Below are 24,193 nucleotides of genomic sequence, written 5' to 3'. Positions count from 1 at the left end.
CTAATATCCAAGTACTGTATAAAGGTGCAATTGCTATGTAAATGCATTTATGCTACCTTTAAACATCATTAAACAGTCTGTGCAAAGCACCTAAATGCCACTACAGAAGTGCTTCTGTGCCACCTTTGCAGTGTAAATATGGCATAAGAGATTTCTTAGATCATAAAAGACTTTTAAAAGCATTAAAACTTCTCAATGGCCCCAAACCTTTGAAGCGTAGTGTACAAAGTAGCCAGAAGGTTGGAGGGGTGAGTTGAAAAGGGAGACACAGAGCAAGTACTTACACAGTTTTTATGCAAACTTATACTGTTTTTATTTGGAATAAATAAATAAACAAACATGATCAAATGCCGTTCTTCTAAACTTTCAGAGCAATTACTTGTACAGTTTTCATGCAAACATATGCTGTTTTATATAGAATAACATGCATTTATATATATATATATATATATATATATATATATATATATATATATATATATATATATATATATATATATATATATATATATATATATATATATATATTTCAAATTGATTTAAACAGTGACGTCTTACCTGTAACTGTCTCTCACCGTATCGTATTTCTCTGTCTCCCCAGCCTTCGCCCTGTGAATGGTGTCGCTGCGAGCCAAATAACGAGGTGCATTGTGTGGTCGCTGACTGTGCAGTACCGGAGTGCGTCAACCCAGTGTACGAGCCAGAACAGTGCTGCCCCATCTGTAAAAACGGTAAGAACGGCCTATTTCCTATTATAGGTTTATGGAGAAGACGAAAATACCTGCAAGGTGTACTTTGGAGAATTCCTTAGAGTACTCTCTTCACAGTCCCAAAGGGAAGCGAATTGTTCCGCTGACTGGCATGTATCAGGGTTCAAGAAATAGCAGCGAGGCAGATGTGATAGTGTGGTATAAACAGACAGCTCTATGCACAGGTTGTTTAAAACCCACTCAAACTTTCTATTAGATTTCGGTATCACCAGCTAGCGGGCTCTGATTACCAATCCTCTGCTCAATTATAGGGGAAATTTGGTTCAGATAAACAGTGTCCCATTGATTAAGACCATGCTAAGAAGGATTAATTGGCCAATGGGGACTCCTCTATCTCCTGTGTCTTGATGCACTAGTCAGCAAGGCCCGATTCCAAAATTACAATTATTGGATTCCAATGGCTCACTGGATGGCCAAGGGCAAGAGATATCCCTGAGTCAGTCCGATACAGAGGCACAAACACACAAAGTGTAAGCTCAGTGAATCAGTAGGATAAATAAAACGGTGATCGGCACAATGCTTATAGACCAAGCAGCCTGTAAAGGACATAGATTTAACCCTTGTGTTGTGCTGAAAAACCAGTCAAAGAGGACCAGCCTTTTAAAAATTGTTTCATTATATTATTCTCTCATCACAAAATGGTCAACTTTCCTTCAATTATAACAGATTTTGTATTACTTTTTGGAAATGCTTGTAGGCCTCATTGATCTGAGCTCATGCACTTCAGTTTTTGAGTGAAAAAAAGCTATATTTGTGAATCATTTTGGCAGTATTCACTTAAAAAATGAGCATTTTGTGCTGTGAGAACACTACAAATGTAATATGGTGCAGTAACATTAAAGAGCAGGCCATAGTTAGTGTTGTTTACATCATGCCGAGAAGACGTTGTGTTCCGCGCTGTAAAAGCAAGTTTGTTTCGTTTTCATTGCTGAAAGATGATGATATGACAAATTAGAGGTTAAAATAAATTTTTTCCACGATACCACAGCAATTCAATTCAAACCTTTTGTTGTGTGCTAGTCATTTTACTGAGGAGTTCTTCTGTAATATTGGCTTTTATATTCTTTGGCTTCTAATTGTCTTTATTTGGACTAACAAGTGTCTCCAAACCACAACCTTTAAGTACTATTGATACCTTATGTGTACATTTTTAAGCGAGTGCTCAAAATATCTATTGTGCTAATATGTGATGTATACCAAAGTCCCTTTAAGACAAGTCATGTCACTCGGCGGCCATCTTTGAAACGCCTCTCGGGCAGGCAAGTGCAGCTCCTATCTCTTTGAATGGGGAAACATCAAATTCTCCAAAACTATTCACCAAGCTTACGATTAAATTTCATATTTTAAATCTCCAAAGAAATTAAACAAGAACTGCCTCATAAATATGGTTCCTTGTGCTCTAATAGCGTTAAAAAACGCGTATTTGTCCGGCTAAATGAGCCAGTGCGCATGCGCAGTACTGAGCGCACATCTTTGAGCGCCGATTGTTTCTATAGCAACCGGGACTTCTAACGGCAGCTGCAGTGACACGCTGACTTATCTAATCAACGATTGGCTCTTTCATGAAGAAGGCGGGGCTTCGCGGCCATAATGAACGTTGCATTTTTCCCCCATTCAAAACTATACGAGTGACAAGTCTTGGATATTCTATAGTATTTGTGTATACCTAGTGTAGCTTTACATTTCCAAGTAAATCACAATATTACTATTTTACTGAAATAGTTCTGCTAATTCACTGTTTTCTAAGAATGTGTAGATTAATGTAGACTGTCAATGTTCTAATGACTCCTTTTAATAATAAAGAATGTAACTTGATTTGCTTGCATAAGTGTTAAACAAAATATTTTGTCATTATTTTAAAAATGGATTGAATCACTATATTGTTTTATGTTATTGTGCATCAAGGTTGCCAGGTTTTCACAACAAAATCCTCCCAATTGCTACTCAAAACTAGCCCAATCGCATTTCGAGGGGGGGGGTCCCCCGTTAAAAATCATGTCACAAGGTGTAAAATACATGCTTTTGTCAGGGTTACCCTGGCAAATTCCCATTTGAGGGGCTAAATATGACATTATTGGGGTCGCTTCAACCCGGACTTGGCAACACAGATCGTAAAGCTCGCTAACTTGCTCAAGTATCGTCTTGTGGAAGGGAGCTGGTTGAAAGAACACTTTTAAAATCATTGACAAATGACTATGTATAAATGTACATTCTGAAAACATGACAATTAAAAATGTTTTCTGACCTTGTATGCTTTTAAACCTGTTGTAGGGGACCTTAAAACACAATATAAGGACACATCATATGACAAATCATATGTGACCCTGGACCACAAAACCAGTCATAAGGGCCAATTTTTGGAATTTGAATAAATAAGCTTTCCATTGATGTATGGTTTGTTATGATAGGACAATATTTGGCTGAGATACAACTATTTGAAAACCTGGAATCTTAAAGGTTTTTAAATGAATTTCTTAGCAATGCATATTACTAATCAAATATTAAGTTTTGATATATTTACAATAGGAAATTTACAAAATATCTTAAATGGAACATTCTTTGCTTAATATCCTAATGATTTTTGGCATAAAAGAAATAACAATAATTTTGACTCATTCAATGTATTGTTGGCTATTGCTACTAATATACCTATGCTGCTTAAGACTGGTTTTGTGGTCCAGGGTCACATATGACCTGCTCTTTAACTAGCAATTTTTGGAAGCGGAAAATCCATGACATGATGGCTAAATCAACAAACTAAAACAATAATAATCATAATAATAGTAATAATAATATCTTGAAGTACCAAAGTACCAAAAATTGTGAACATGAAAATGTTAACATTATTTTTCTACACTGATATAACAGAAAATATTATCTGTAATAAAGTGCTGGTTTTGAAAGAACATCTTTTACATGAGGAAGCTGTAGAGGCATAAACATGAGAGCATCAGAAAACCTTTTTTCGACTTAGTAGATTTTAACAAGATAAAACTGAATCAAGTTTGCAAATTGCTGCCGAGTTTCTGTCTTCAGTTTTAAAGAAAAACTGGAGTGCCTCGGGAGACATGTTTGAAAATAGATTTGTAAAGAAAAATCATATCTAATCTTCTAAGTGCAACTTTAAAATCTATGAAATTCCCTCCTTTTTTCCCTTCTGGCACACATTGACCTACATTCTCCAGGATCCACATTACAATCAGAAGTGTGGTGTTAGGTATAGTTGCTAAATAGAGCCCGGCTGTGACTTGCTGCTTTACTAGCGCAGAAAGAAAGCCAGAGATACGCACACACGGATACACAAACCTCGCCTACAGCCTGGAAAAGAACTAATCCAGGCAGACAGGGTACGGTGACGAGCTTGTGGTGCTGGCATTTTAGGGAGGCTGCGGTGGAGCCCGTCCCCTGGAGGAAATAACCAAGTCTGCTTCCAAGATCTTTTAAAGGGGTCATATCAGAAAGAATCAAATTTTACTTGATACTTTGATATAAAAGGGTTCATTGTGTAATGTATATAATAAAATATCCTTTCAGACCTCAAACCTTCTACTCCAGTACTGCATTTAGGTAATGCGTTTCTCATGCAAAGACAGCACTTACTTCAGGGTCAGACAAAATTCTTAAGATTTGGCTCCATTTCAATTCATGACATGGAATTTGGAGTTGGCTACATCTCATAGCAAGTTGAGATAGAAAAAGGAATTAAGTAAATCATAGAAATATAGTACAATAGAAAGTAATGCATTCTGGAAATTAAGTATTTTAGTTAAAAATTTAGTAAAAAATTAAGTTAATTATTAAAAAAAAAAAAAAAAGAAATTGATACCTTTATTCGACAACAATGCATTACATTTTCCAAAAATTACACTAAATACATTTATGATGTTACAAAAGGTTTTGAGCAGCAAATCAGCATATTATATGATTTTTGAAGAATCATGGGACAATAAAGCCTGGAATAATGGATGCTTAAAACTCATTTTTGTTTATATTTTTTAAAATTATAAACAAAGAAAAATGTATATAATACACTACCAGTCAAAAGTTTTTGAACGGTAAGAATGTTTTTTATTTGATCCAAAGTACAGCAAAACACTACAATTTTGAAATATTTTTACAATTTAAAATAACTGTTTTCTATTTGAATATATTTTTAAATGTAATTTATTCCTGTGATTTCAAAGCTGAATTTTTTTCATCATTACTCCAGTCACATGATTCCTCAGAAATCATTTTAATATTCTGATTTGCTGCTTAAAAACATGTATTATTATTATTATTATGCTAAAAACAGTAGTAGAATTTTTTTAGGTTTCTTTGATGAATAGAAGAACAGCATTTATCTGAAATTGAAATCTTTTGTAACAATATAAATGCAGAGACTTCTTTAAAAAACATTAAAAATTGTACTGTTCAAATACCTTTGACCGGCAATGTAAGTTGTAAAAATATTTCACAATATTACTACTGTATTTTACTGTATTCTTGATCAAATACAGTAAATGCAGCCTTAGTGAGCATAAGAGACTTTCTAAAACATTTAAAGTTAAAAATCTTAAAACACACAACAGCCTAATTAATTTTAAGGATTGCAAAAAACATATTCTGACTGTTTGGCACAAACAACTTTACTAAATGTTCTAAAAGTGTTCTAATAATAATAGCAGTAACAAAATCAATATGAGCACTTTAAAGTAAAGCTTTTCAGAGTTTTTGCACCATCATGTTGACGACTGTCCTTAAAATTCATTAGAGAATTTTCTATTCTTGTTAATTTTATCAAGGCTTTGGTTTGAAATGACATCACAGAGAGAACGTATTATCTAAGAACTTGCTTGGCTCTATTTGGATGCAATTGTAGGAGGAAGAAAGGCAAAATAATTAGTCTGAGAGACTTTATCTCTAGTTCAATCAATTCTAATAGCGTTGGTCAAGAGCTGTTCTAAACAGTCTGTCATGTAATCTCTCTCAGATTGTTCCACATGGACAAACTGAGACGGTAAATGTCAAGAGACACTTATCCCAGCATTGACGGAGCTGGCAGAGGATCAACAATGACACAGGGAATGCCAAGTCTCAGTCAATCAAAGTTCAGACATGACTGCATCATTTTTATAGCACAATTCTCAACTGCCATAAACATACAGTGCCTTGCAAAAGTATCCATACCCCTTAATTATTTTCACATTTTGTTTTGTTGCAGCATTATGTTAAACTGCTTTAAATTACTTATTGTTCCACATCAATCTACATCTCATACACCATAATGACAAAGCACAAAACAGGTTTGTAACAACTTTGCAAATTTATTAGAAATAAAAAAACTGAAAAGATCACGTTGCATAAGTATTCATACCCTTTTCTGGGACACTCGAAATTTAGCTCAGGAGCATTCATATTGCTTCTAGATGTTACTACACTTCGAGTGGAGTTAAACTGTGGCCAATTCATTTGAATGAGTATGATTTAGAAAGGCACACCCCTCTAAGAAAAGGTCTAACAGCTGAAAACGCATATCAGAGCAAAAACCAAGTCCTGAGGTCAAGATAACTGCCTGTAGAGCTCAGTGACAGACTTGCGTTAAGGCAATGATCTAGGGAAGAGTTCAGAAAAAAAAATCTGCTGCATTGAAGGTTCACAGAAGCATGTAGCCTCCATTATCCATAATGGAAGACGACTGGAACAACTAGCCCTGCTGAAAAAACCAGCTAAAACCAGCCTAGGCTGGTTGGCTGGTCTTAGCTGGTTTAAGCTGGAAATGGCTGGTTTTAGCTGGTCTCCCAGCCTGGCCAGGCTGGTCAGGCTGGTTTTAGCTGGTGGTTTCCCAGCCTGACCAGCTAAGACCAGCCTGACCAGCCTGGCCAGGCTGGAAAAATGGCCAAAACCCCTCTAAAACCAGCCTGCCTCCCAGCTATGACCAGCTAAAACCAGGCTGGTTGACCAGCTAAAACCAGCCAACCAGCCTAGGCTGGTTTTAGCTGGTTTTTTCACCAGGGAGGACTCTAGAAAATGTCTGCCAGCCCCCATCCAAGCTGACAAAGCTTGTGAGGTGAAAAGGTGAGGCAAAGAATGGCAGATAATTGCCAAATGCAGATGAAAAAAACAGCATATGCTGTTTTTTCAGCAGGGGTCACATCATACCCAAAAAGACTTGAGATAAGGGTATGAATACTTATTTCAGTGTTTTATTTTTAATAAATTTGTAAAATTTGCAAATCTGGTTTTTGCTTTGTCATTATTATGGTGTATGGCGTGTAAATTGATGTGGGGAAAAACTAATTTAAAGCAGTTTAACATAATGCTACAACAAAACGTGAAAAAAATGAAGGGGTATGAATACTTTTGCAAGGCACTGTATAGCTCTCTCGTGTCACGTCAAAACAAAAGAAGCCTAGAAAGTATTACTTTGTTTTGAACGCTTTCTTAATGAACCTCACAGGAATGAAGTACTTTTTTTGCTAAAGTGGTTTTAAACCTTAAAAACTCAAAAATAGCCTCAAGAAAAAGTGGTATGCTGGCTTGCTACTGACTGCTAATTACCAGATTATGCCTCTAAACATTGGCACATGATGCAGCCTTTTAAAACCCATGTTAACAAGAACTTTGTCCAACCATACCAAGCTCAGTTTGTGCACTGCTGGAAAGACAACTGGCCATGTTTCTATGTGGGTGAGCCAATCGTGGGCAACCGTCTCTCAGTAGCTTCAGTAGTTACCATAGTAATTGCTTGCTTGTAGGTTGCAGGCAAATCTGAGGGCAATGACGTGGGCCTTTACTGCAACAGAGTAACTTTACCTATGATAAAGACTGTATGGGTGAATCTAAACATGCTGTAAATATATAGTTTGTATGCACTGCATGCCTGGATAAAGTAGCAACAGTACACTGTTATGTCTCATTGTTTGCAATTAATAACTCTTCATACAGAATCCATCTCAGAGCTGTGAGATTTGTTCACTTTAAGCCCACTCTTTGGTTCTCTTCTTCTGTGCACTGTGAAAGCAAAGTGCTCCAGGTTCACTTTATTTTCATACTTTTGCCACCATTTGTTACTATAAAAAGACTCAAGGGTTTAACTGGGCTGCACTGCAATGTGAACCCTGCTGAAAAAACCAGCATATGCTGGTTTTTTCAGCAGGGAAAGTGAAAATATTTGACTATTACAGCTTAAGTAAACCAAGGCCAGGTACAACCAAGGCTAACTGGCCTTTTTCACTCAGTTCACTTTTGGGATCTTCTGTGAAGACCCTTAAGAGACTTTGTTTAGAGACAGAAGTAATCATTTGGTGGTTTTTGCACTCCATGTTCAACATTAGGGCTGTAGTTTCAATGTAATTTGATGCCTTTTGCACTTTCAGCCTTAATATTTGAGATTGAAGATACACAAGATATCATATTATTCAAATCTCAATTGCAATGTCAAAATAATACAATATGGCCCAGTTTCCCAGACAGGGCTTAGACTAAACCAGGATTAGGCCATAGTTCAATTAGGACATTTAAGTAACATGCTTAAAAAAACTACTGATGTGCATCTTGAGACCAAATCAAGCCACTCTTATATTTTTCAAGATCAGTCAGTGCAATGTTTTTTATGGCCCAGACTTTAACAAAAATAATGTTAAAATCAAAGGTCATATTATTGAAGATAAGCACTTAAGCACTGTTATATGACCAGTCCTTTTATTGTAAGCTAAAAGTAAAACTGGTAAAATTTATTTTTGTTAATTGAAATAAAGCTGGAATAAAATATTAATAAATATAGTAAATATTTGATGAAAAGCTTGAAGCACTAAAACTAAACCTAAAATAATAAATGAAGATACAAATAAATTACTAACTAAAATGACTAAAGCACATAGAAAAAATATTTAAATTTAAAATACAGGTAAAATGAAAAGTGAAAATCTAAAATAATAATAATATACAGTCCAGGTCAAAAGTTTATACCTTGCAGAATGCACAAAATGCACAAAATGCACATTTTTTTTCTAATTTAGTACTTACCTGAATAAGGTATTTCACATAAAATACTTTACATATAGTCCACAAGACTTTAGAATTTATAATAAAAATAATTAATAAATAAAAAAAACTGAGGAAACTATGTAACATATGCAACTATTACAGAAGGGTCAACACTCACTGATGCTCCAGAAGGAAAAACAATGCATTAAGAGCCAGGGGTGTAAACTTTTGAATAGAATGAAGATGTAAACTTTTTTATTTTGCCTAAATATCTTTTTTTTTCATTTAGTACTGCCCTTCAGAAGCTACTTACATGTTTCCCAGAAGACAAAAAAGATTAAATTTAACCTGCTCTTTAACTTGCATCAAATGCATTGTGTTTCCTTCCAAAGCATCGGTGAGTGTTTGAACCTGCTATAATAGTTGCATATGAGTCCTTCAGATGTCCTCAGTGTGAAAAGATAGATCTCAAAATCATACAGTCACTATTGGAAAGGGTTCAAATGCACAAAAATGCTGAAAAAACAAAGAATTTGTGAGACCTAAAAGATTTTTCTGAAGAACATCGGGCAGTTAAACTGTTCAGGACAAACAAGGGACTCATGAACAACTATCACAAAACAAAAACAAAAAAAAACAGCTGTGTATCCAAAAATAAAGTTGCTGAAAATGTACTCACCCTCAGACTATCCAAGATGTAGATGAGTTTGTTTTAACATGGGGAAAGATTTGGAGAAAGTTAGGAGTATGTCACTCGCTCACCAGAGGATCCTCTGCAGTAAATGGGTGCCGTCAGAATGAGAGCTGATAAAAACATCACAATAATCCATTAGAAAACCACACAACTACAGTCCATCAATACATGTTTTGTGAAGTGACAAACCGGCATGTTATAAATAAACAAATGCATTATTTTAAACTTCAAACCATTGCTACTGGCTAAAAATAAGTCCTTCTTCCATAATATTGCTTTCTCATTCTACTCCTTTTAACTGGCAATTATGAACTAATAAAAAAATGCATCTTACAACCTTACCCCTTACAATTTGCAATGATGTTGTAATCAAGAACTTGATCTTCTTAATAAACCAGTAGTTTTAAAACAGATGTCTGGGTCATTAAGGACTGACATTGAGCAAGATCTTATCCGTTATCTGTTTGGTACCCTTCCACCTGACCAAGGTGTCCTTGCACCAGTGACGCTCTTTTCTATAGAATGATAAATAACTGCTCTTGGCTAGGCTAGTAGTCCCCTCCCCTCCCCTTTGAATGGTTGCTTTTGCACTTATGCCAACAGCTCATAATTTTTACTGATGGAAATCAAATATTTGAGTGCATGTAAGACTCCTTCAGGTCTCATAGGAGCATGCAGAATATTGTAGGCAGTAAAGCAATTTGTGCACCGCTAACCCTGCCGCCCTATTGCAAGTCTATTAACATGTCTGTGATGTGGTTAAAAGGCAATCTAGTTGTTTTCCCCCACAGTAAAAGGGAGGTCATGAAGCTTGAACTCTTTCTGAAATGTGTGGCACTGCTGACTTTTACTGACACAGAGTGAGGACTATATTTCAGGGAATACTGCCATATCAAACCAGAAGTACTTTTCAAGGACTTGCTTGTCATCAAGAATGGCCTTGCATATATGCTGAAATGTTGCTTCTGTAAATGCTGATTTTTAATGGGCAGGGTATGGAGCTGATGGTTAAGTTATTCAGATCTCATTATCAAATAATCATGAATTGTGCTACCACGTTTGTAAAAATAAATAAATAAATTCTGCCTGGATCATATATGTAGATGAAACGGCTGTTGCTTGACAGTGGCACTTTAAGATCCTCCAGGCTTTACAGAAAAGATGTTTTGGAGAAGTGCTTCATTCAGAGCTAAAAATGTCCACAAAGTGTAAGGGTATTAAATAACCCATTTACAAAAGATTCAATAAGAAGTATGGGCTCTTGCAGATCGCTATTGATTACCAAGATCACGGTCATTATAGTAATCTTTTTTAATAAGACCTGATTGATCAGTGGCTGGTGCCCATATTTTTTTCAGGAAGCCGCAAACTATGATGACAAATGTATAGTTAAACGTGACATATTGATGAACACACATGAATAAGATCACTGGTATGGATATAATATTTTGCTAATGTTCCCATCAGGTTAAAACGTTAAAATGGAAGTGTTATTTCTTAATCACATCCAAAATAAAAGTTTGTGTTTACATAATGTACATGTAAATACACACACATACATGTATAAGTGATATTTGCATATATTCATATATGATTTATAATATACATAAAATATATTGCACACACTACCAGTCAAAAGTTTTTGAACAGTAAGTTTTTTTTATGTTTTTTTGTCTCTTTTGCTCACCAAGCCTGCATTTATTTGATCGGTAACACTTTACAATAAGGTTCATTAGTTAACATTAGTTAACCACATTAGTTAACATGAACTAATAATGAACAGCACTTATACAGCATTTATTAATCTTTGTTAATGTTAGTTTCAACATTTACTAATACATTATTAAAATTTTGTTAACATTAGTTAATGCAGTGTGAACTAACATGAACAAACAATGACCAACTGTATTTCCATTAACTAGCGTTAATAAAGATTAGTAAATACAGTAACAAATGTATTGCTCTTAGTTAGTTCATTTTAGTTAATACATTAACTAATGTTTAACTAATTAACCTTATTGTAAAGTGTTACCATTTGATCCAAATTACAGTAAAAACATTAAAATTTTGAAATATTTTACTTATACTACTTATATATTATTATTTATAATAACTGTGTTCTATTTGAATGTATTTTAAAATGCAATTTATTCCTGATTTCAAAGCTGAATTTTTAGCATCAAAACTCTAGTCATATAATTTTTCAGAAATCATTCTAATATTCTGATCTGCTGTTTAAAAAAAACCCATTATTATTATGTTGAAAACAGCTTAGTAGATTTTTTCAGGTCTCTTTAATGTATAAAAATTTCAGAAGAACAGCATTTATCTGAAATATAAATCTTTTATAACATCATACATGTCGTTATCATCACTTTCGATCAATTTAAAGCATCCTTGCTAAATGAAAGTATTAATTTCTTCAATTATTTCCCCAAACATGTATAATGTTGCAAAAGTATGCTGATCTTTGGATCTTTTTTTATTAATCAAAGAATCCTGAAAAAAATGTACTCAACTGTTTACATTTTGTTAATCATAATAATAATAATAAATGTTTGTTGAACAGCAAATCAGCATATTATAATAATTTCTGAAGGATCATGTGACACTGAAGACTGGAATAATGATGCTAAAAATTTTGCTTTGATCACAGGAATAAATTACATTGTAAAATATATTCAAATAGAAAGCAGTTTTTTAAATAGTAAAAATAATTCACAATATTACTGCTTTTGCTGTATTTTGGATCAAATAATTGCAGGCTTGGTGAGCAAAAAAAAAAAACTTTTCCTATGACTTTTGACTAGAATTCTGAGACAAGGTAACTTTGAACAAAGGTTCTATCAACATTACTGGAAGAACATTTGTTCATAACTTTAACATTGGCTAAAGTTCTGAGAACGCTCCCTGTTCGCTGGGTTATTGGCTTTCTGTAAAAAGCATATGCCAATAAAAAAAATAAAAAAAACTTACAATGCTGATATATAAACTTGTAAAATCTGAATCAGCTCTTACTAAATTTGATAAATGTCAAATAGGATTACAGACGTGGGCAATTAAAAACATTACATAACAAATAACAGATCATCAGAACCACAAGACTGCTCAAAGCCAAGCCTTAAGACGCTTGTTAATAATTCAGGATAATTTGCGACTGGGAGATCAGCAAAGCAAGTGGATAAACACCGAGTATCTTTTATCTTGTTTAATACACTCCTAGGCTGAATCTCCAATCTGATCCCACCAACAAAAAGTCTTGACGTATAAATAAATAAATAAAAATCTACTGTGATAATCATACGCCTACATCTTACACTGCAGGTATTCTGTTAAACCCCTTTTATTAGAGCAAATCCACAATAATCTTATTTACCACGCTAGTACAATTATATCTAAAGAACTCTGTATGCCCACAGGGGTCTGGGTTCGAGATTAATGCTGATATCTAATTTGTTCCTAAGATATGTATCTACGAAAACATCTTATCACTAAAATAGGACTGATAAGTAGCCTGAACATACACACACAAGCTAATATTAATATTTAATGGAACTCAAACTGGACTATGCTAGACTAAACTGTTGGATAAGCAGATATGCTCTATACATACCTTGACCCTTGTTATAGATTTTGTTTTATAGTAACCACTGATTGTCGTTTCAGTCCCCCTAGAGGTCACCAGAGGTCAAGCGCTGTAACAGAGACTGTAGGCTAAAAGACAAAGAAATGCAGCACTCACAGATAAATAAATGTGACCATGGACCACAAAACTAGTCAGAAGGGTTTTTTTTTTTTTAATTGAGATTCATACATCATCTAAAAGCTTTCCACTGATGTATGGTTTGTTAGGATATGATAATATTTGGCTGAGATACATCTATCTGAGTGTGCAAAAAAAAATCTGAATATTGAGAAAATCGCCTTTAAAGTTGTCCAAATTAAGTTCTTAGCAATGCATAATACTAATTAAAAATTAAGATTTAATATATTTGCGGTAGGGAATTTACAAAATATATTAATGGAACAGGATCTTTATTAAATAATGTTATGTTTTTTGGCATAAAAGAAAAATCAATAATTTTGACCCATGCAATGTATTTTTGGCTATTGCTACAAATATACCCATGCTACTTAAGACTGATTTTGTGGTCCAGGGTCACAAATATTAGTATATTGCTCATTATTTAAATATATATTTTCACTGTGACAAGAGCACAAAAGAAAAGAAAAAGAAAAATTGATGTATTCATATTAATTCCTAACATAGCACAAATGAAATAATCTTAGAAAACATTCAGACAAATGTGGCTTTAATTTTATGGTTAAAAGCATTATTGCTTAAACTCATCATAGGAATTCCTCACATTGAGTTGGCCTGTTCCACTTTTGATTTGCTATCGTTTAGAAATGATCATTGCTAATTTACATGGGTAAATATGGACATGAACGCACAGATATTTGCTAAGCAATTATACCAACCGCTTCGGGGTTAATCCACAGCAGGCCACTAATATCTGCTCATTGGGGAAGGGAAGTGAGGAATTGCATAAAAATTGAAGTGTTCTTGTAAATGATAATCATAGTACACCCAATGTTTAGTCAAATTTCCTCTTCTTCTTCTTCTTTTTTTTATTTTTATTTTTTAAAGTGCTCTTGACTGAATGAAAATCTGCATAGTTTTATAGAATCTCATTACATGGCTATTTGGAATTACTTTGGAAAACTGTATATTTGATCATCTCACCAACACAGATCAAACAAAATCAGTAAAAGGGAGCAGTTCACATGATGTTTCAGCCAAAGATCTCCTTCGTACAAATGTACATTATATATGTCAACATTAAAAGATTTCATTTATTTTCCTTTGTGAGCTCAGTGAGATTTTAGCTAGAGTAATGTCATGTAAATATAATAAGTTTGGGATCTGTAGGGTCTGTAAGTTGTTTTTAATCCTTATAAAGGCCCCATTTCTTTTATTTAAAAAAAGTACAAACAGTAAAATTGCTAAATATTATTACAATTTAAAATATGTTTTCAATTATAATATAGTTTAATAATTAATTCATTTTTCTAATGACAAAGCTGAATTTTTTAGCAGCTGTTCTCACATGAACCTTTAGAAATCATTTTAATATGCTGATTTGGTGCTAAAGAGAAATTAATTATGAATGTTGAAAATTGTTGTGCTGCTTAAGACTTTTGTGGAAACTGTAAAAAAATATTTCTGGACTATTTAATAAAAGAAAAGTTCAAAAGAACAGCACTGATGTATGGTTTGTTATGGTTTGATACAACTATTTGAAAAAATCTGGAATCTGAGGGTGCAAAAAAAAAAAAAATAAATAAAAATCGAAATATTGAGAAAATCGGCTTTAAAATTGTCCTTAGCAATGCATATTACTTATTAAAAAAAAGTTTTGGAGCGCTTTAAAACAGTTAATCATTTAACTTTTAATCGTTTAACTGATTCAGTTTCGAAATACTCAATTTCACCCAGCGATGCTGAAATTCTAAAATGAATGGCTCTTTTAATTTGCTCTGGTTTTTGATCGAAGTCATGAGTGGTTCCAGCATAAATGACTCAATTGATTCGGTTCATCTGTTCCTCTTTTCACGTCTTCAGCCATGTTTACACAACATTGTCAATACAACTACTTGCTTAGCTTGATTGTTTTCTGACATTAACTGAAATAAGAGAAAAGGGTATGATGTTTTTTTGAATTGTGTGAATTTAGCTTGAAAAGATATGTGCTTATTGACAAATTTAAAGACTTATTTCACACAGTAGATACATTGTCTTTCAATAATTCAAGCACTTTTTTTAAGTACCTCCTCAGAAATATTTCTGTTTTCAAGGGTTTTCCAGACCTTAAATTTCATTTTTTTTTTTTCATTTTTAAAAATCCAGACCAAAAACTCAAATTCAAGTACTTCAAGCTTTTTAAGAACCTTGTACGAACCCTGCTTTGATAAAAGAAAAGTTCTCAAGAACAGCTTTTGTTAGACATTGAAAGTCTTTCAGTGTCACATTTGATCAATTTAATGCATCATTGCTGAATATAAGTAGCAATTTATTTAATTTTGCTAAAAAAAAAAAAAAAAAAAAAAAAAATCCTACTGAGCCCAAATTTCTGAAAGCTAATCTAACTATAACTGGCCTTAAAGGATTAGTTCACTTCCAGAATTAAAATTTCCTGATAATTTACTCGTTGACCCATTTCATCTTTGTCTTTCTTTCTTCAGTCAAAAAGAAATGAAGGTTTTTGAGGAAAATACTACTTTATTTCTTTATGTAGTGGACTTCAATGGTGGCCAACAGGTTGAAAATCTAAATTGCAGTTTCAGTGCAGCTTCAAAGGGCTCTACCCAATCCCAGCTGAAGAATAAAGGTCTTATCTAGCTAAACGATTGGTCATTTTCTTAAAAAAAAAAAAGACAGAAAAATGTATGAACTTTTTAACTACAAATGCTCATCCTTTGTGGTTAACCATTAAAGTCCACTATATGGGGGGAAAAAAAACTAAAGAAAGAAAGACATGAACATCTTGGATGACATGGGGGCGAGTAAATTATCAGGAAATTTGAATAAAAAAAAGAGATAGTTCACTTTCAGAACAAAAATTTACAGATAAGGTACTCACCCCCTTGTCATCCAAGATGTTCATGTCTTTCTTTCTTCAGTCGTAAAGAAATGGTGTTTTTTGAGGAAAACATTTCAGGATTTCTCTCCATATAATGGACTTCTATGGTGCCCCCGAGTTTGAACTTATGAGTGATTGATATATATGATTATTTGCAGTCAGTTTGGTTGATTAAATCAGTAGTAAGTTCAATGTATTTTCAACCGATTGTTTTTCTGCATAGCTCATGGTCTACAATGCTTCAAGGCCACAATAGAAGAAAATGAGTAGAGCGTGCTCAGATCACGCATAGTGCCAGCATGACTGTTCAGCAGCCCCTGCAGCCTGTGGCGCATTAGAATGCAAAGCATCCCAGTGAGAGGATGGGTGTGTGAGGGGGAGAATTAGAGAGAAAGAAAAAGAGAGGAAGAAAGAGGAGCAAAAGAGCTTTAGTGTTACAAAAACAAGCCCATCGGTGCATGGCTGTGAAAAACATCCATACGTCTGTTCCGCCTTCAGAACTCCCATGAGTCACTCCGGCATTTCCCCCTCCAAAAGAGGCTCCTGTGAGCTCTCGCTCATTCCTGCTTCCTTAAAATCTCCTCCTTTCTCCCATGTGACAGGTCCAAATTGCTTCGCTGGAACGACGATCATCCCAGCTGGCATTGAAGTGAAGGTGGACGACTGCACCATCTGTCGGTGCCACAGCGGGGACTGGTGGAAGCCTGCGCAGTGCTTGCGTCGGGAGTGTCTCAACGGTCAGCCGTCATCATAGGAACCCTCCGGAGTTGAAGGGAGGGACACGATGCGATGTGCAACGTGGCTGTCGGCGCAGGGGACGGCCCACCTTTTGACAGCGAGGGACTGATTGGCAGGAGCACAATTCCTCTGGCAAACTGAGATGGCTGGACATGCTGAGATACATGGAACATACTGTACACACACACACACATATAAAAAGTCTTTGGCAGAATCATGACAAGTGTCTTTCACTGAGGACACTTTTTTTTTTTCCTGTGATGAGTTTATACTAGGGTGAACCTCATGAAAACATTTCACTCCAAAGTCAAGAGAATAAAATCAAAAATCATACTTTGCAAAAATGCATTATCATTTTTTGCACTTTGATCTTTTTCCATTAAAATTAACCCAAATTTGCATTTTATATTTGCCTTAAAGTTGTTTTTTGTAGCTCCACATGATTAATGAAATGCAGTACTTTTACAGTATTAAATATAATATAAATATATTTAAATTATTAAAATATTAAAATAATAAAAATGCTAAAATTAAACAAATTATATATTAAAAAAGATTTTTATTATTTAAAAATAATAAATCATGTACATGTACATAAAATACTACCATAATATCTAAATATTTTACAACACCAATAAAAAAAAGGTTTTTACTGTAAAATAAAGACAGTAAAATTAGAAATCATATTTTGCATGAACAAAATTAAGTCTATTTATCATTAAAAATTTGTGCAGTTTCAATTTTTATTTAACCCAAATTCGCATCATTCTCATTATAGTCTCACTAATAAAATACAATATTTTTTTGCTGTATTAAATTAAAATAAGAATATAAAATAATCAAATTACTAAAATATTAAAATTATATATTATAAATTATTAAAATAATTACATACGTGTTAAAAACACATTTAAATCATTATGAAGTACAACAAACACTATCAGAATATATAAATACTTTAGATACAGTTTCTTGGCTTTACATTAATCAGACATAATGATAATGAAGTATTTAGCATTTCCGTAATGATAATTTATGGGTAAATATGCTTAAGTATCTAAATATCTTCATTTTCATTAGACAAAATACAATTTCCCCCTTTGTTCCTTTGATTTTGACATCTGGTCATGTTCTTGACAGGTTTCATGAGATTCACCCACTTTTTATGAGTTGCTTATGCTGCTTAACCACAGTGTTTGTATATTTCACATGACCAGGAGTGCTCAATGAGAACATTTAAACCTAAAATACCACCTCAGTCCTCTGAAGATAAATTTGATTATTTTAGTCTGCGCTTACAGTGAGATATTTTAGCATAGCATACATAACAACATTACACACACAAAACTACGCTTCCACTAGTCCTGTACAAGCCTCTGTGTTGCCACATTTGTTAAGTATGAGTTATATTTAGTGGTAGTGTTACTAGAGGGTATGAACTTGTTCATTAAGAAACATGATTAATGACAAGTTTGAATTTAATTGTTTAATTAGTGGAACAAGAGGGAATAAGGTAGATCTACACCACGTAATTGGAAAACGGCCCAAGAGAAACACAGCCGAGAAGCGAAGATGATTCAGTGATTGTTCTGGGAAATGATTTATTGCATCACTCATATAAGAAAAGTCATATGAGGATAGATCCAGCATTATAGGTAGCAAACACTTTCCATGAAAAGGGTACACTACTACTTATACAACTATAAGATACTTTTAATCAGCAAGAATGCATTAGATTGATCAAAAACTGACATTACAGACATTAATACTGTTATAAAATTTCAAATGAATGCTGTTCTTTTAAATTTTCTACTCAAAGAATTAGGGCTGGGCGATATACCAGTACACACGATTATCGTCTCTATCGCGGTTACATGAAAATTAAAAAAAAAACCAAGTGATTTTAAGCTATTTAAATGCAATCAGCAGTAAAAGATAATTAATTTTGCTATACAGTATGCACGCGCTATCTGAGAGACGCAGTTATTTTTTCCACTTTATAGTCCTTAAACAGTTAAATACACACAATTGTATGTGTCAAAATTAGGTCTTAAGTGAAATCAAACAGCTGAGAAAGAAAACACGTGTAACAGTATATTGGATCCGGGCAGCTCCTAAAGTGACAGCAGTCTAATATTACTGCTGTCTTTCATTCATGCCCTCAATCTCTCACTGCTCTTGACTAAATCACTTTCGTAACTTTAATAAGAAGAAATATATTTTTAATTTACACAGTGAAGAATATGTAGTTTTTTATACATTTGATTACTTTATACAATGTATGCAGCATTTATTTATTTGTTCCACTGTAGTTTTTTTTGGTCCTATTGCTTGTAATTAGTTTCTTATGTAAGGAATAATTGACGACGGGCCGTAGAATTCTTAGAAAATAATGCACACACGACGCGAAGCGGAGTGGCCGTTCCACCTCGGGTGTGCATTATTTCCGCAGAATTCTACGGCCCGAAGTTAATTATTCCGCTTATACTACAGTTACCACACCTCAAGACATCGATCAGATGATATATTTCAAGACATTCGTCCGGTTTTTATCCTTAAAGCGCTATTGTGAGTAGGATTAATTTCTTACGCAGCTCATCCAACAGCTTCGTTGCTAGTTCCAAAACGTCATTTTAGACCTAGTAACGACGCTTGAGCCGTTGATAGCAAACTAATGCAGTTAATAATGAAGTTTAGACCGACCGACAGACAAGCAGACGGACGGCAAGAGTCTGTGTGTCTCTCAAAGGTGACTGGCAGCATCGTCTCTACTGACAGTTAAACTTTAAGTTCATTTTCTTCAAGACCACGCCGTTGTTACCTCGTGTGAGAACTGTCATGTCGTCATCGTCAGAGATGCGCTAACAACATTAGCGCGAATGCTAACGTGAGTGCTAACTGTATGTGTGTGTCTGTGAGTGAGAGCGAGAGAAATAGAGTATGTGCTTTCCGTACATAATAAAACGTAATATTGTGGAAAAAACATGGACATAATCTGTCATTTTTATCCTGTTGTTTACCGTATGTATTAGTTTTGCCAGTGTCACTGTAGCTTTTGGTTATTTTGCCGTTTTGGGCTGTAAGGACCTTTGAAATAACTGAAATCGTGTGGCGAAGTGATATAGACATGTACTGCGGTCAAAAGCTGCCTGGAACTACGTTCGCCGTGCGTTTCCATGAAAATAATGCACACCTCTAGAACGTTCGTCAGCCAATCAGATTCAAGCATTCAACGGCCCTGTAGTATAATCTTATTTAATTGCAGACTGTTTACTTGTCTTCAGTGAGCTTGAGATTTTTCTAATTCAGGCTAGTGTTAGTTTTTGTGTATTGACAATGGTGACAAGAATTTTTTAATTTCTATGATACCAAAAATCTTGATATCATAAAGCCCTTATTTAAAGCAAAAATAACTATATAGTGATATATATGTATTGTTACCGTGAAATAAAATTACTTATATCGTGATATAATTTTGGTCATATCGCCCACCCCTACAAAGAATCCAAAAAAAAAATACAGTTTCCACAAAAATATTTAGCAGCGTAACTGTTTTCAATACTGATAATAAATGTTTCTTAAGCACCACAGCATATTAGAATGATTTCTGAAGGATCATGTGACACTAAAGACTGGAGTACTGGCTACTGAAAATTCAGCTTTGCCATTACAGAAATAAATTACATTTTAATATATGTTAATAATAATAATTGTAATAATATTTTGTCAAAAAAAATATTGCCGTTTTTGATCAATTAAATACAGCTTTGGTCAGTATGAGATATGTCTTTCAAAAACAAAAATTACAAAATGCATTTTTTTAACAGTAGAGTATATAATTAATATAATAAAATCAGTTTAAACTGGTGTAGGATTTACTTTGTAATTATTTTTAAATAACTAGTAATTTTGGAGTGATAATAGTTTCAAAGAAATATCAGGTAACACAATGAATTAAACATGACATTTTTAAGTTGAATGTACTTCAATAATCATTATATTTACAACTTATATCCCAAATGGAAAAAAAATAAAAATTTCATAGAAAATAAATTTAACATATGTGAAAAACCAGTCAAAAACAAAACCAGTCTTAAGTAGCATGGGTATATTTGTAGCAATAGCCAAAAATGGTTCAAACTCAACTCTATGGTTCAAAATTATTGATTTTTCTTTTATGCATAAAATCATTAGAATATTAAGTAAAGATCATGTTCCATGAAGATACTTTGTAAATTTCTTACTGCAAATATATCAAAACTTAATTTTTGATTAGTAATATGGATTGCTAAGAACCACATTTGGACAATTTTAAAGGCAATTTTCTCAGATTCTAGATTTTCAAATAGTTGTATCTTGTTTATATTGTCCTATATAAACCATACATCAATGGAAATCTTATTTATTCAGCTTTTCAGATGATATTTAAATCTCAATTGAAAAAATTTACCCTATGACTAGTTTTGTTGTCCAGGGTCACACATTTACAACATCAAAAAACATTTTTACAGTGTATTTGGACAGATCCCAAATGTCAAAAATTGAAATTTTTACAGAAAATAAATTTAATATATATTATAGAATTGTACAATAACAGCCATATATTGTACCCTATTCATGGAAAGTATCACCGAACCTGTGCATCCTATAAATCACTACCGTACTGCAGAGTTTTCTGTTTGTAATACCCTTGTTTTTCTCTCCCAAGCCCAAACAAACACGCTTTCCTAAAGTCTAGCAGCTTGAACTTATCTAAGCAATTAGCTAGCCCACAGCAGCCTACTTTAATTTTCCTTAATCAGGCAATACGCAGTGATAAATTATCCGCCTCTGCCCTCTGTTGTACTGCCCGGCAGACACGCAGCCCAGCATGCAGAGGGCTAAAACAAAGGCAGGAATCTGCATACAGTCTGGCGCTTCAAAGCGCCGCTCAAAACCACTTCTTTTGATCTTCGGCGCATCCGTAACCTCGGCTCACGGCAATTTCGCCCGCAGCTTAGAAGGAAGATGTTGATCAACTGCACTTTGAGAAGCACTTAAACCAATAAGAACCTCTAAACAGACTCTGAGCCGCTTTTACCCCACATTCGCTGAAGATTTTTCCTGTATCTGTGCAGAGACCTATTACAGCACAACGTTAGCAATGACCATCATTCAGGTTTAACTAATGCAGAGCTTATAGATCCTCTTTAAAACAGGCCTGATTTCCTTTTTTTCTCAATGATGAATACCAGTCATTAATTCAATGGGAACTTCACCAAGCACCTGCGATTTATCATAGGTGTTTTTTCCATCCAACAGCATTCATTCCTTTTAACCTTTTGGATTCTGTTTCTAAGCGCTGATGGATGAGCTACTTAATAACAGATCTGCAGATCTGGTAATGAGACGACAATGAATGCAACAGCATGACCCGCAAAGAAGGTGCTAGAATATTATATATATATATATATTTATGCATTCGCTCACTGCCTTTACTTCATCTTCAGGGTCGCTCTATAGTAGCTCAAGCTACGGCTTGTCCAATAAGTCAAAAAATCATTAGGTCTCAATTGAAATAATGAACCGTAAAAGTCCATAAATGACATATAGCTGAAGACAAATGTTTATTTAACACTCCTTAGAGTCTTATTCACACTGGACATTTATTACAGCTCTGATCATATAAAAAACAGATGTTGTGTAGCATCATCTAACACAGAGCGATACTAAAGGAAGAGAGGGTGCGGATGAGTACACAAGCTGTCACGAGCGAGACTGTGAAGCACTAAACACCAAACATGACCCACAGCTACAAGCAAAGCTCAGGCTTATGCGAGCGGGCAATCTTTTTGTTTCCATGGCTTCTGTTTCTCTTTTTGTCCTAAGCCTGCCCATTCCATTGGGTGCAGGGTGCTTGGCTTTCTAAAATCACAGACTAGAGGAGGATTTCTGAGCTAATCTGTCCTCTGCTATAGTTGTTGACTGATACATCTACTGTAGCAACAAAACATGCGCTTCAAAGCGCTGTGAGAAACTCATTTAAATACTATACAATCTCAGATGAATGATTTATGGCTGTAAAAACTAAACTAAACACCACAAATCACATTAGTGGGTAAATCTCACAAAAATATGTCCAGATCACATTGCAACCTAAAAATGCAAAATGGCACAATGGAAATAATCATTTATTTTTTTATTATTATTATTTTTTGCACATGGCATTATTCTTTATGAAAATTCAAGCACATTTTACACGAAAATCTTCATAACCCATTGGAGCATTAGTTTTTTTTTTTTTTATAATTCTCTTCTGCTCACCAAGCCTGGATTTATTTTATCCAAAATAAAGCAAAAGCAGTAATATTGTGAAATATTTTACCATTTAAAATCACTTTCTATTTGAATATATTTTAAAATGTAATTTATTTCTGTGATCAAACCTGAATTTTTATCATTACTCCAGTCTTTAGTGACAGATGATCCTTCAGAAGTCATTCTAATATGCTGCTTTGCTGTTCAAGAAACATTTATTATTATTATCACCAGGGATGCACCGATCCGAATCGGCCGATCATGCTTGCGCGTTTTGTCAGTAAAGCCGGTTCTGTAATCAGCGGTAAATGCCATCAGGTGCGTGATTTCACCTGATGGCATTTACCGCTGATTACAGAACCGGCTTTACTGATAAAACGCGCAAGTGATCGGCCGATACGGATCGGTGCATCCCTAATTATCACCAATATTTGAAGAGTTGAGTACATTTTTTTCAGGATTCTTTGATAAATCGAAAGATCCAAAGACCAGCATTTATCTGAAATAAAAAGCTTTTGTAACATTATACAATATACCAAAAGCTTGGATTCAGTATAATTTTTTGGGTGAGAAATTATAGAAATTATTATTATTATTTTTTTTTTTAGCAAGGATGCTTTAAATTGATCAAAAGTGTTGATAAAGACATTTATTATGTTACGAAAGTTTCTATGTCAGATAAATGCTGTTCTTCTGAACTTTTTATTCATAAAAAAAAAAAATTTGAGCAGCAAATATGAACATTAGAATGATTTCTTAAGTATCATGAGACCAGAGTAATGATGGTAAAAATTCAGCTTTGAAATCACAGGAATAAATGACATTTTAAAATATATTCAATATATTAGATATTTTAAATAGTAAAAAATATTTTAAAAGTGTACTGTTTTTGCTTTACTTTGGATCAAACAAATACAGGCTTGGTGAGCAGAAGGGACTTCTTTAAAAAAAACATTTAAAAAAAATCATACTGTTCAAAAACTTTTGACCGGTAGTGTACACACACGCACACACACACACACACACACACACACACACACACACACACACACACACACACACACACACACATATATATACTG

The 24,193-nt window shown here is 34.0% G+C and overlaps 1 protein-coding gene across 1 annotated transcript in view; it reads left to right on the top strand.

Moving 5' to 3' along the window:
• The window catches only part of vwc2l (von Willebrand factor C domain containing 2 like), a 37,208-nt gene extending 20,193 nt beyond the window's left edge, over window positions 1–17,015 (top strand). The window contains exons 2-3 of the mRNA XM_073845199.1: window positions 602–731; window positions 16,679–17,015. Of these exons, the coding sequence (XP_073701300.1) occupies window positions 602–731; window positions 16,679–16,830 (282 nt within the window). The 3' untranslated portion in view covers window positions 16,831–17,015. The remainder of the gene's footprint in view (window positions 1–601; window positions 732–16,678) is intronic.
• Window positions 17,016–24,193: the final 7,178 nt, after the last annotated feature.

The sequence above is a fragment of the Garra rufa genome, chromosome 8, assembly GCF_049309525.1.
Source record: "Garra rufa chromosome 8, GarRuf1.0, whole genome shotgun sequence".
Classification (NCBI taxonomy): domain Eukaryota; kingdom Metazoa; phylum Chordata; class Actinopteri; order Cypriniformes; family Cyprinidae; genus Garra; species Garra rufa.
This window is presented reverse-complemented; position numbering and strand designations above follow the sequence as displayed.